Source organism: Schistocerca piceifrons, chromosome 3 (assembly GCF_021461385.2).
Source record: "Schistocerca piceifrons isolate TAMUIC-IGC-003096 chromosome 3, iqSchPice1.1, whole genome shotgun sequence".
Classification (NCBI taxonomy): domain Eukaryota; kingdom Metazoa; phylum Arthropoda; class Insecta; order Orthoptera; family Acrididae; genus Schistocerca; species Schistocerca piceifrons.
The window spans coordinates 200,832,392-200,847,459 of record NC_060140.1 but is presented as its reverse complement, the minus strand read 5'-3'; the positions used below and the strand labels follow the sequence as shown (position 1 = coordinate 200,847,459).

At 40.4% G+C, this 15,068-nt stretch overlaps 1 protein-coding gene across 2 annotated transcripts in view; it reads left to right on the top strand.

Moving 5' to 3' along the window:
* Nucleotides 1-15,068, top strand: part of LOC124788271 (DDB1- and CUL4-associated factor 10) — a 69,850-nt gene that overhangs the window by 40,991 nt on the left and 13,791 nt on the right. For both annotated transcript variants that reach the window (XM_047255479.1, XM_047255480.1), the window contains 3 exons: nucleotides 286-483; nucleotides 648-819; nucleotides 3,654-3,869. In XM_047255479.1, the coding sequence (XP_047111435.1) occupies nucleotides 286-483; nucleotides 648-819; nucleotides 3,654-3,869 (586 nt within the window). The remainder of the gene's footprint in view (nucleotides 1-285; nucleotides 484-647; nucleotides 820-3,653; nucleotides 3,870-15,068) is intronic.

Below are 15,068 nucleotides of genomic sequence, written 5' to 3'. Positions count from 1 at the left end.
CTTTTGGATATTTGTAGCTTTGTATGTGGCTGCCCCTCCCCCCCCCCCCCCCTTCCTCTCTCCCACCTAAGATTTAATGTACAATTGTATCAATTGTATGTGAATTTCAGTTAAATATGTGCAACCTGTACAATGACATGTTTTGCATTGTGGTAGTTACATATTGCCATATCGGTAATGGGAGGCAGTATTAATTAAAAAATCTTTGTGCAAGGGATGATGTCAGTCAAGAGAAGAAAGGTAATCTTTCATCAGTATAGTGAAGTCTTTGATACTTTCTTACAGGTTTTTGGATTCTAGAGTTTTTGCAACATGCAGTGATGACAGCACAGTTGCACTTTGGGATGCACGAAATTTAAAGTCACAGATAAGAACTCTGCATGGACATTCAAACTGGGTAAAAAATATTGAATTTTCACCACGAGATGGTCTTCTTGTTACATCAGGGTTTGATGGAAGCATTTACACTTGGGACATCAACAGGTGAGAACATCTTATTTCAAGTTCAGTTCCAAATGTATGTAACACATACTGAACATTTTGAAACCACCCTTGGGTGGCATTTTCTTTTGAGAGAGAAATATAGGACCTTGTCAAATGGTGGGCACAGTATTGCCTTGCACTGATAACTTACAATTTCTTTCCAGCTACACAGAAACTGGTTTTGTGTACACCAGAGTATTTCATACAAATGGGTTAATGAGAACTCGCCTTAACCCGGATGCTACAAAGATGGTAATTTGTACAACAAGTGGCTACCTTATGATTGTTCATGACCTTGATCTCACAACATTGCAACAGGACTTGGCTGGATTTAAGGTATATTATTTATTATTATCTGTTTATAGTTTCAAGAGGTACTCTCATTTTGTTTATGAATGACTGTGACATTGCTTGGTAGTGTTAAGCAGTGATGTAGTTTTTAAAGGTATTTGCGGCATGATAGTTTGGTTTTGGGAATTTCATTGTGTGAATAAGAGGCTGCACAGATTTTTCTTCACAAGTACTACATATTTCAAATTCTTATTAGTTACATTTGTAAAAAGAAGATTTTTTGGAACTGTTGCTGAAATATGCACAAACTTTTGCATTTGTTTCAAGGTGTATGTTGTTTTTTCTTAAGTTTATGCATTATTCTTAAATTTTTTGTGACAGTAGTGTATTCTGAGTAAGGTTCACAGCCCCGTTGTAAATAGTAATCTTGTCTTCTGTAGTACTCCTTGCAGGCAAATGAAAGTATTGTACTTCTTAACAACCAGAAGAGAAATAAGGTCTGTCAAGAACAGACAGAACAGAAAGTAGTTGCATATGTAAATCAGTGGTGCTGTAGCTGTAAGGTTGTTGAGTTTCAACACTGCTGTTGCTAGGCTTAGGCTTACTGTAATGTAACACCTTGGTCAGGTAAGTGAGACATCCTCATTTTTTAAACATTGTAAGAATTGTGTCTTAGCATGCGTGTACATTCAGAAGCACCCTATAAACCGTAAGTATGCAGACCATTTTTATTTACAGTCCAGTCAGTAGAACACAGTTGCTGAATGATGCTGTTCATCCACTCCCATCCTCTTACATGTTATCATATTTTTTATGTTTTTGTGTAATTATTGGTTGTATTCATTCAGATTATGATATTAACTGCCTTAAGTTGAATGACTACATTCAGTGTTGTATTATTAGAAGTGTATGTTTCAGGGCTTCTTCCAAGTATTAAGGATTGTTGTCCCACATCCTCTCTGTTTCTGTTGGACTTGTGGTCATGTAAGTGAATCACATGAGAAGTGGATAATACGAAAATAAAAAATGAAATTCCTCAAAAAGGATTTAAAAAGGGGCTGGCAGCTAAGTCAAAGATAATCAAAGAGTGGTGTAAACCTAAAAGTACAAGTGGATCAAAAGTGGTGTGAAGAAGAAGAAAGTAGTAATGAAGACAAATAAGAAAACTGAGAAAGTTGTAAAATGCAACTGAGCAAAGTGGTGTAGTAGTTAGCATACTGGACTCACATTCGGGAGGATCACTGTTCAAACTCATGTCTGGCCATCCAGATGTAGATCTCTCATGACTACCCTAAATTGCTGGGCTGGTTCCTTTGAAAGGGCATGGACGATTTCCTTCCCCATCCCTGAGCTTGTGCTACTTGCTAATGACCTTGATGTCGACAGAATGTCAAACTCAATCTTCCTTCCTCCTTCTAAAATACAAGACAACACAACATAAATCTGGATGGCAAGGATATGTCAGCATACTTTGATAGGATAATAATTCTGATAAGAAAGGATAAACTTGAAAATTGCATAGTGTTGTTTCCATTAGGAAACTGACTTTCAGTGGAAAAGAGCTAGCAGGCTGAACTTCTGGAATTAGATCATGAATTGTGATTGGGTAGGTTTGTCTATAGAGCATTATCCATGAAAGACAAAAGCCACAGTTCAAATCTTGCATCAGCACAAATTTTTTTTTATAGTTGACATCTTGCGCAATGTGGAAATCTATCAGAAAGCTTCCTTAAGCAATTCTGTACTTATTTTCTTTCTTTCAATGGTATAAGTTCCACAAGGTATGCAGGGTAGCTACTGTGACCTGGAGGATATTAGGAAAGAGGTATTGACGCATGAGCACTGTAAGAGACCATGGCATTTCATCAATTATTGTCATTTCGTCTTATTTCAGTAGAAAGCTGGCCATAAAAAGTAGATCAACCTACAGTTTACAAATATTGAGAACTGAAAGATTTGGCTCCTTGGAACTATCCTATTTCAGTTTTTCTCTGATTTTCCTGAATTTCGTGAGAGGAAAGTATGTAAATGTTTTTGACAAGTTTATATTCAGTTCATTACTTTCATGTGAAAACAAATATAGAGTTTGTTTATCATCGACCTTGCTGGTGGTTAAAATGGATCATGTATGAGAGAGAAGACAACCTAGTAGATATATTCGACTTGCAAGAAGTATTCAAGAATGAGGTTCTTAACTGTTTTGTGAAACAGTCCACTTCAACATGCTACGGTTCTCACCTCACACCATTGTATTCAATAGTGCCAGTAGCTTTAACTCGAGTTGAACTTTTGTGGGCATTCTCTTTCATATCCATGTTTGTTGCAGGTATTTTTATTAGGTGATATGTTTCCATTGTGACTCAAAACCTTTTGATTAAGACTGCCATTTTTTTCTTTATATAAATTGTAATTTTGCTCTTTATAATAACAAACAAAATGTGAAATTCTGTGGTGTTTAAGACACTGGACTTACACTGATGGGCAACAGTAAAGCAGTGCTATAAAATTTGAAATATCAACATCTGCTTACTGTTTTATTTTACTTATGAAGTGGTGTTATTACGTGACACTTTTTACGGAAAAAAGGGATAAAGTAATATTTTACTACCACACCTAGTAGTGATAGATAAAATCCGCTATAGTAAAAGTGTATTCTTAAGTCATCTTGTATGTTATATACTCTCTTTATTTGTATGCTCGAATTGTCCTCATCCCTGTTTGTTAATATTGATGATGTGTATACTTCATTAGTCAGTCTTATTTGTGTTATGAAGATAAAAATTGATAATTCTCTCAGTAACTTCATGTGCCAATACTTTAATTATCTGAGAGCTTTTGACAAAATATTTCACTATGTTACCTTATTTTTTTTGTTTTAGCCCAACATGTACCGCCTAATGCAACTAAGTCAGACTACAATTCCTGTTGCTGCTACTTACACACACCTATTTTCAAAGAGTCGCAAGGTGAATAGGGTTGAAATTGTCGCAGACTTTCCAAAGGGTGATGATGCAGAAGTTGTTTCATCACTCCAGATTCATCCACAGGGATGGTGTGCACTTTCTCGTAACATCAGTAATAATGAAACATCTGAGGTGGGTCACTAAATTGGTACAGGTTCATTACACATTGTATGTATTTTGATTATTGCTGTTGTGGTACTTACAGTCCTGAATACTTTTTGATAATTTTCATTAATACTGAACCTTTCATTGTGTTCAAATGTTCAGAAGTACAGAATGAATCAGCATTCATGGGAGCTACAATTCACCTGTATGGATATTTGAAGGCACACAGATCTCCTGAAAAGGCAGACAAATAGTGCATCACTTTTAGTGAATTGTAAACTCTCCAGTGGCAGATACCTTGGTTCTAATGCGTATAGAGAAATCAGCTAGAGCAGAGAACAAACTGTTCCTACAGGTGGATAACACACGATAGACACCCTATAAGTAATAAATGAGTTCATGAAATGGGGCAGGGCAAACAGTACACAAAGTAAATTGTCTACAAATCACTTGTGCAACCAGTTCTAGAATATTGCTCAAGTGGGTGGGACCTATGCCATATATGACTGATGGGATACTGAATGTGTATAGAAAAGGGCAGCACAAATGGTCACAGGTCTGTTTAATCTGTATGAGTGTGTCACAGAGATAATGAAGGAAATGAACTAGAAGATCCTTGAAGATGGACATAAACTATCCTTAAAAAGTCTGTTAATGAAGTTTCAAGAACTGGCTTTAAATGATGACTCTAGGAATTCACTGCAACCCACTATGCACTGCTTACACAATGATCAGGAGATTAAGATTAGAGTAATTACTGCACCCACAGAGGCCTAATAACTGGTACAATGAACGTACCCTCTACTATGCACTTCACGATGATTTGCAGAGTATGGCTATAGATGTAGACATAGCAGATGTGAGACTATGGTGAGAAAACTTTAAAAGCATGGAATTAATTGAATCTAGATATTGGTTAAGTAACCTTCATATCTTCAATTACAAACATGAGGAGAATGACAGATTCAAAATTAGGTTTGGAAGGTAACTCCATACTATTTCTTACAATAACTTTGAAAGTATTTTTGAATTGATGTACTCAGGGGGAAGAGGATTTAGCCTTAGTGGATTTTACTTGAAACAGCTTTGATATTTTGCTGCTGCTGTAGTCGTTGTTGTTGTTGTTGTTGCTGCTGCTGCTGCTGCTGCTGCTGTTGCTACTGCTGTTGTCGTCCACAGTCCAAAGACTGGTTTGTTGCAGCCACCCCCCCGCCCCCACCCCTCCCCTACACACACTTGCTTCCAGTACCCCTCTGGGGCCTCATAACTGTTCCATGAGTACCTGATTTGTTGAGCACAGGCCCCCAAACTATTGGAATACATCTTTCCTTTCATTTGCTGTAGTCTCTCATCTCTGACTGTCCATTCTGCTTGTTGCTCACTTTCTCATGGTGGCAGCTATGATGTTGACCAGCTATTCCTGAATTTCTGCTTTCAATCTTGGAATCTTCTTTCACTCACCTTCTTGTGGCTGAAGTAACTTTGAATTCTTCTCTGTGTTTGACCTTCATTTTCCAAATTTTTTTGTAGTGCGGACTAACTGGTGAAGAAAAATGTAAATAGTGCCTACTGCGTACAATGTTAAAGATCATCTGAGCACAATACCTGCATAGGCTGCTATTTGCACTTCAAAGGTAACACTGTAGCCAATCTGACACACCCTTTTGATTGAACCTCCTGACAGGGATCAGACTGATAAAGCCTGCAATGCTAGGTCCCCACACATCTCAAGGTGTAGATGCTCGTTTTCCTGAGGTATCAGAACTCCTGACAGTGGGCATCGTGCCAGGTGGCCTTTGCTGCAGCTGGGAGGAACCCATGGGGACAACCCTCGATTGAAGTAGGTTGCATCACAGAGTTTTTGCTTATGAAATGTATTGAATTACACCAGAACAGTGGCCATTTCGATCTGGCCCTCTCTTTAGACAGGAATCAAAACTTCAATGCTGACAGTTAAAACCCTGCTGCTTTTCCTATCCTGTTTACACTGTGGGAAGAGGGACAAGCCTAACGGCTAGGATTGAAACAATTTATACAATAATTATTATGTATTTGTCAAAAAACAAAGATGATGTGACTTACCAAACGAAAGTGCTGGCAGGTCGACAGACACACAAACACAAACATACACACAAAATTCTAGCTTTCGCAACAAATGGTTGCTTCGTCAGGAAAGAAGGAAGGAGAGGGGAAGACGAAAGGAAGTGGGTTTTAAGGGAGAGGGTAAGAAGTCATTCCAATCCCGGGAGCGGAAAGACTTACCTTAGGGGGAAAAAAGGACGGGTATACACTCGCGCACACACACACATATCCATCCACACATATACAGACACAAGCAGACATATTATATTATTATGTATTTGATCTGATAGGGATACTTTTACTGTGACAAAGTCATTATTTTTGTGGAACAGATTGAAGATAAATTTGAAGAAGTTGAGTCATTAGGAAAAATGCACATTGGATCACTATTGATTAAAGTCCCTTCTTCTGCACAGTCTACAGCTCTTCAAATATGTGAACATCTGGATGACATACCAGTGACAACTGCCCCACACAAGACTTTGAATATGGTCCTCGGAATCATCTTCCACAAGACTTAATGCTCCAAATAGACGAGGAGCTTTGAAATAATCTTGAGTGGCAAGGTGTACATTTTGTCTGACATGCCCAAAAAAGTTCCAAGGATAATAGAATAGAGACAGGTACCTTTAACTTTGCCTTTGCCTTTGAAGAGAATGTCTGCTGAAAAAAATTAGTAATGACATACAGCTGTGATGTGAAACTTTATGCCCATTGCCCACGAGATGCTTGTGACGCTTGCACTTTGGTCATATGTTGTCCTGTTGCACAGCAGACCCAAAATGTGATAACTGTGAATGATCACTCCGTGGAGGCAGTCCTTGTGAACAACCACCTCCGTGTGTCAGTTGTACAAACACCATTCTCCATTTCACTGGTTTGCCCAGTCTTCATGAAAGAAAAGAATATACAGGAAAATAAACCTATTGACAGTCTGTCATGTATTGAGGCATGTAATAAAATGTGAATGCTTGCATCCTGTTGAAATGATGTCCAATTATGTGAAAGTCAAGGCAGTCACTGCCAGTACCTGAATTTTTTTGAAATTGGTTCTCCCACCCCACCTCATTTCTTGCAGTTCCTGGCACCGTATTCGGGAACCACTTCTCATGTTCGACCAGGGGAGCAGTTTCCTCCTTCGGCATCTACCAGTGACAAGGCTTCTTCTTGGGAACCCTCTTGCTGGAAACCACAGATAAGATGCCCAATGCCAGACAGTGGCTGAGGAAACTTTGCCCTGTAGGTCCCAAGGTTGCTGCTCTTCATCTGTCCACATGCTCATTGCAGGTAGGCCCTCACAAGGATCCCAGCCACCAAACAATGTGAAGGAGAAGAATTGGGATGAGGCTAATCCAATGACTCTGCAGGCACCACATTCCTCCATGCCATGAGAATCTGAACCAATGCTCGTGACAGGCAGTGAGCGATCCTGGGGTGTTACCTGTCCTCCTGGCCCCTCCACTCCTAACCTGGACACAAGTAGTGTGCTCATTCAGTGGAACTGTGATTGTTATTACCACATGTGCCAGAACTACAACACCTAGGGCATGGATGTGTGTGATGTCTTTAGGTTAGTTAGGTTTAAGTAGTTCTAAGTCTAGAGGACTGATGATCTCAGATGTTAAGTCCCATAGTGCTTAAAGCCAAGCTAGAACAACAACACTTCATTTCCTCTTCTTCTGCATTATGCATTACCCTGCAAGAAATGCATTTCAGTGGTGGCCATTCCCCAATGCTGTATGGTTATCATGCATTCTGCTGAAGCTGTGCTGGCCCTGAGAGGGCATCTGGAGGTGTCTGTACATTGGTTCGCCAAAATGCCTTCAGTGAGTGGATTCCTCTTCATACCACATTGTAAGCAATAGTGGTGCAAGTGCAAACCAACTCAGCAATCACCATCTGCAACATTTACATACCTCCAGACAGGCTACGTACTAGAGTCGACCATTTTAATCCAACAATGTTCCCCCCTTTTCTGCTACTTGGGGATGTGCATCATCCCTGTGGGGGAGTACCGCTTCATCTGGTAGTGGCCTTTACTTGGCAGGCTTTATACTGACCATGATCTGCGTTTTCTCAGTGATGGTACTCCTACCCACTTCAGTGCTGCCTGTGGCGTCTTTTCACGTATTGGGCTAACAATCTTTTTCCTACTGTCATGTGGCTTCACTGACTGATCACTATGGTCATTACATGATGATCTTTGTGACAGTGACCACTTTCCAGTGATTCTGTCACTTCCTTGCCGTTGCCAGATGGACTGACCAGATTGCACTGACGAAGTTGTGCAAGACGTTTCCGATGCAATCACCCACGCCGCCGCTATAACTACTGTTCCCCTTTCTGCAGGCCCTCTCTACCTCTGGCTGGTGTTGTTGTGGACCACAGACATTGCAGTAGCTCTCAGGATAACCGAACAGCCCTGCGTCATTTTAAGTGACATCCTTTGCAGACCAACTGTATCACTTTTAAGCGACTTCATGTTAAGTCTTGCTATTTAATTAAACAAAGTAAAAAGAAATTCTGGGAGTGCTGAGTCTCCTCCCAGAGGATATATGCCTCTTCCTCCCAGGTTTGGAGCAAGGTCCTTATTCTTCTGGGCTGCAAATGATCAACAGCTGTTCCAGGTCTTGAGCTTCAGGTTAGTCTTTGTACCGATGCATCGGTTCTTACTTAAAACCTTGTGATACACATTGAAAGCATCAGCAGCCTCTTCTTATCCAGCTACCTTTCTACTGCAGAAATGACAAGTTGAAGAAATCTGCATTTGTTTCACTCCCCACCCAGGCGAATCATATTTTGAACCTTTCACTGACTGGGAACTGCTTCAGCATCTTGCCGTGGTCGCAGCCCCTGATTCAGTTCGTAATCAGGTGTCCCAACACCTAATATTATTTAAAGGTTACATATACTCTGGGACTCAGTAGCACATCTGTTTTGCATTCCATGGTTCACTCAAAAATTGCTTCTTTTTTCCAACAGCTTTATTAATGGCTTTGTTACTTTACTGCAGTATTTTACAAAATGATGATGATAATTCGCAGGAACCAGAAAACTCTGTAATTCTGTCACATTAGTGGGGGCAGGAAAATTAGACAGTTTTCCTGCTTTTGTTAGTTATCGGTCAGGTTTTACACCAGACGAGCTAATAATTTGGCCCATATTGAACCTGTGATTTTGCAAAAGAACATTTTTCCGATTCAGGCTGAAATGTGTGCCTTGTAATCTTAACAGACTTTCTAACTCTGTAGTATGTTTCTCAATCATTTGGGAAAATACAAGAATGTCATCCAGACAGAGCAAACACACAGTTGGGTCTAAAGCTTCCAATAATAAGCTTGCAAATCACTGGAATGTGGTGGGTGCATTTCTTAAGCCAAAACACATCCTTAAAAACTCATATAGCCTGGAAGATACTTACAGCCTGTCTTGGGATGTAGTCAGCCCTGCCTGATTTCATATCTGAAGTGATAAAGACTTTTTAATTCCTTAGTTTATCCAGAGTTTTGCTGATACGAGGCAATGGGTAGGTATCAAGCATAGTGACTGTTTACTGCAGTCATATCCTCACGTAGATGGAAACTCCATTAACAGATTTTTTAGGGACTGGAGGAATGTTGTATAATTCCAACTTCAAGCTATTGCTGAAAACACTCTTCAACTACTGACCGCAAGAGATATGGATTTCTGTAAGGTTTTTGTGCTATTGGTGTGATATCCATGGTTGCAATTTTGAGGTAGTTGGCAAATGTTGCCTCTCCTCGGAGAACAACACAAATTCCTCTAAGACCGGATACAAAAAACCTCGCTTAAACTTGGATGAGTGTAGTTACTTCCCCTACTAGCAACTTTTAAGCAATGCAGTGATTGTATAAATTTCTGTTATAGGCAAGGATTTCTTCTTCTTACTCTCCTAAAGCTGTTTTCTTCCCTTTGGAAGTAACTCATCAGTAGTTATCTTCTTTTTACTGGCCAGTATAGTTCCACACGGTGTTAAGGCATCTTTCTTCCCAAAATTATCCGACCCAACCGGAACATACAATTTCTCACCTATTACCTTGACTTCACAGAGACCCTCTTTCATATGTCTTGTAGCTGGTAGAGAAACTTATTCTTGATGAACTGATCAACCAGACAGACAGTTCTGCCAAGCTCTTGGATTCCAACTGTCACCCAGAGGACTTTCCCTCTTCTGCTACATATAGTTACTTTGATGTTGGCTTTCAACACCAAAATACCTAGCTGTATAGAAACTTGGGAGATATGTTGCCCCCATCCCTCTGAGTTTCTCGAATGTGTGCATACTACTGCCATTGAAAAGATTAATTGCTTCACTGAATTCAACAGTATGTGACCAGTAGTCAGTCGCACTTTAAGGACTGGTGCAGAAAATCATTCCCCTGCATAACATCAAAATCCTGCTTCTGTTTTCCTACTGTCACAATCTTGAGTTTATAAGTGGTTTCATCCATTATTGGCCCAACAAAACAAATTCCCGTAGGCTTAATTGTTTCAGATACTCAACATTTAATACAGCAGTGGGGTGGCTTCAGTGCCTGCTTTATTGCACGTGTCAACTAAAATTCTTGCTTGTCTTCCTCGTATTGTTTCTGAAACAATCACTTGGTGCCACCCCTTGTACCCCACGGATATTGATGGGGTGTACAGTTCTTAATGGGGGCAGGATGGCTACGACTAACCCCTCACCCCACCCCCTGATCATTTCCCTTATTAGCTCTCATTTCTTTGGTAACTTTGAAAGCTATCTTCACCATATTTTGACCTGTTCTGCTTCCGAGGGCAGTTTATGCCCGCATCCTACTTCTCTATAAATGGGGCAGCAGGGAATCTGATGTTGTGGGTGTTATGACCTGCTCTCCCACATTGTCCGCAGTTAGTTTCATTAGTGAATACACAACACAGCTCATTATGGCTTGAAGTGGTAGAAACAAGTTGCCCTGCTTTTTCACATAACAGTGGGAAGCAAACTGCTTCGTCTAGTACTTAATTATGAAATGTATTCCTGTTGAGGGTGCATGTCTGACAGGAATTAGTTCTGATCCAGTTAGTAATTGTCTTGGAATTCTCCCTCAGTCTCTGTCAGAGAATGAATTGTTTATCGCGACAGTAAGTGACTCCCCATTTATCCGAATACCACTCTGCTAAACACTTTGCCAAAGTTTTAGATCCCTCTCTATTCTTCTATGCATCAACAGATTCAATGTACGTGTGTGCATGCCCGTGTTCTTTATTTGTGCCACGTTTAATAAAAAAACTGTTTGGGCAAGAACAAATGCAGCCAGCATTGCAGACATTTTGCAAGAAAGTAATCAATTTTCATTAGATTTTCCTGAGAATGAGGGAATAAAGTTTACCATTGGGAAACTACTCACAACAGTAGATGATGGGACAATTATACGTGCCTTGACCACTTTAGGCCCTCGCTTTCTGGTCACTTGAATCTGATTTTGATGTGGCTGCACACATTCAAATCTTGCCTCCAACTGTAAACTTTTATGTACGATTTTCTGTATTTGATTCGATAGAGCCTTTATGGGGTCACCACCACCCCCTTAAGCAGGGCTTTCCTGCAGGAATCATGTCAAAGACATGGTTATAAACAGAGGGGCCTATCAATTGCACTAGAAACAATAAAATTAAAGCAAAGTGATTAATAACTCATAGAAAGAGGGAAAGTTCCCACGTTTTCAATGCAGCTACACCAACCCAGTAATTTGCAGACAGACTGGTGAGAAGTGGCGAAAAGGGAATGACCAGTATGTGCACTGTGGAGGCAGAGATGGCAGCACATCATGTAGTGGCAAAGCCAGACAGAACCCATGACCCTCAGAGAGAAGGCACTGCGGCAGTCATGATGACCAGGTGAAGGTGCTCCCATCGCTGGCACTCAGACCCTCATGGAAATGACTGTGCAGGAGACAGCAGCAGAAAGGTTGTCCCAGCATTGGATGTCAAGAGGACAGCGACAGGAGATGAACTGGACAGGCATAGTGGGGCAGCATTGGGGGAGGCCTGCAGTCAGCAGAACTTTGCGTGGCTGAAGACAGTGGGATTCGTCGTTGTGCGCTCATGTGCAGCACACATTAGTGCTAGATGCCCGGCAAGAATGAAATGTGCCAGATGTCACGGACAAATTCCATGCCTCGCAGTGCTGTCTTACAAAAGCCAGATACAGCCAAGGGCTAAAGTCTGCTTACTAATAAGACTATGACCCTCACCCTTTGACAGCAGTCTCATAACAATATGCAGCCATAGAGGACAGTAATTATTGGATCAATTGGTGGTCGTCCTCCTGATTCTGGTGCCAGACGTACATATGGGAATGTCTAGGCTTAGGAGCAGGCATACAATGAAGGTTTTTACAAGTAAAAGAGGAAGATTTGCCCAGGCAATTGTGAGGTATATTCTGTATGAAAATGGGTACATAGGCACACCTGTGAATGACACCAAACATTGGGGAAGGCCATTACACACAAAGTAAAGAATAATTAATAACAGGGTAGGAAAGGACAAATTGTCAGTTTGAGAAGCCGTAGTAGAGAGAACAAGCCCAACTTGGTAGGCCACTCTGCTATTTGCATCACAGTCCTCATGTGATTCTCTCCCTAGGTGTCCAGTGGTAGAGGGTTGCGAAGACACTCACCAAGGCATCCATTGGTCAGCAGTCCTTACTGTGGGAACTATGCTTATCCCAGCATCATGTGCTGGAGCAGCACACAGGGTGTCAGAGTGTTCTCTAAACAAGCAGCTAATTGAACCAAAAACACCAATTCAGAATATTAAAAAAAAAAAAAAAAAAAATTTCCAGGTTCTGTCCAAATGGATCATCTGCATATCTTCCACCCTTCCTTCCTTCCTTCCTTCCTTCCTTCAGTATCACCTGATTTAGTTAGACCAAATACCATTATCGTTATGCACTCTTGTTGATGCTCATTTTAGAAGATACTATACAATGTGCTCAACACCTCTTCCAAATCCTTTGCAGTCGTAACAGAATTACATATTCATCAGGAAATCTCATAATGTTTATTTCTTCTCCATGGACTTTAATTACCTTCCCAAATTTCTTCTTGGTTTCCTTCACAGCGTACTCAGCATACAGATTGAATAACATTGGGTATAGGCTATAACCAAGTCTCATTATGGCTTTCCTTCTGTGTCCTTCAATTCTTATAACTGCAGCCTGGTTTCTGTACACACTGTATATAACCTTTCACTCCCTGTATTTTATCCCTGCTACCTTCAGAATTGCAAAGAGTGTAATCCAGTCAACATTGTCAAAAGCTTTTTCTAAATATACAAATGCTTATAAACGTAGATTTGCCTGTCTTCAGGATAATTCGTTGGGTCAAACGTGTTCCTACATTTCTGTGGAACCTAAACTGATGTTCTCCAATGTCAGCTTCTAACAATGTTTCCATTCTCCTATAAATAATTTGTGCCATTTTGTTGCAACCATATCTTATTAATCTGTTAGTTCAGTAGTATTCACACCTGTCAGCACTGCCTTATTTGGAGTTGGAATTATTACATTCTCCTCATAGTCTGTAGGTATTTCTCCTGTATTATATATCCCTCCCACTGTGTATAGTAGTTTTGCCATGGCTGGCTCTCCCAAGGATCTCAATAATTGTGAGAGAATGTTGTATTTTCCAGTGACCTTTTTTCTACTGAGGATTTCAGTGCTCTGTCAAATTCTACTCGCTGTATGAAATGTCTCATCTCGTCTTCACCTACTTCCTCTTCTCTTTGTATAGTGTAGTTCATTATCCTTATATAGATTATCTATATATTCCTAACACCTATATGTTCCTAAAACCTTTTAGCTTTCCCTTCTTTGCGTAGTACTGGCTTGTTGTCAGAGTTCCTCGTATTCATACAGTTGCTTCTTTTTTTCTTCAAAGGGCGATGAAAGTTCAAACACCTTCTAGTCATCCAGATTCAGACTTTCCATGAGTGCTCTAAATTGCTCCAGGCAGCTATCTGAATGATTTATTTCAAAAAGGGCGTGTCTGATTTTCTTCACCATACTTCCATAATCTAATGACCACACTGTCTTTAGTATGTTAAACAACTTCCTTCCTTCTTGCTTTTCTCCAAAGATTTCTTTAATTTTTCTGTAGGTGGCATCCACTCTAATGAGCCAAAACATTATGACCACTTGCTTTATAACTTGTTTGTCAGTTTTTGGAATGAAATAAATCACTGATTTGGCTTATTGGTATCTGGCAGTTTGTTGGTAGGTTTGTGGATTAGTTGTCTATGCACAGGTCATATAATTCACATAAATAAGAGGCCACTGATTTGTGTATGCAGTGATGGTGCCCATTAGGGACCCAGATGGTTTCCGCATGATTTAAATCGGACAAATTAGGTCACTGAGACATAAATGTGAGTTCACTATAATGCTCCTTAAACAACTGTAACACTGTTCTGGCTCTGAGACAGCACAATTATACTTCTTAAAGATGACTTTGTCATCAGGGAAGACATCAAGCATAAAGGAATGCAGGTGGTTCACAGCTGTCAACTACCACAGGTCCCATACGAGCATAGAAGAATGTCTCCTATAGCTTAATACTGCTCCCACCAGCACATGACTATGGTGCACTGCATGTTTCAAGTCACTGTTCACCTCAAAGTCAGCATTTGTGGAAACAGTCATCAACCTAGTGTTGCAAAAATGTGATTTACCCAAAGCGCCAACACATGACCATTGATCAATGGTCGAATCGTGATGGTCCCATGCCCACTGCAGTCGTAATAGCTGATGTCATTGGGTCAACATGTGAACATGTAGGGGTGGTTTGCTGCAGAGCTCCCATGTTCAACAATATACGATGAATGGTGTTCTCCGAAACACTGGGTGTGCACTGGCATTGTGCTCTTTTGGCAGAGATGCCACAGATCACCATCTGTCTTGCTTTATAGAGCAGACAAGGCTCCAAACCCTACATTCTGTGAAGAGTCATGGACATCCAACTATTTAGTGTATGGTTGTAGTTTCACTGTCCTACATCTTTCTGTAGATGCTCACGACAGTAGAACGTGAACATATGACTAGCTTCACTGTTTTGGAGATACTTGTTCACGGGCTCTGTGTAATGATAATCTGCCCTTTGT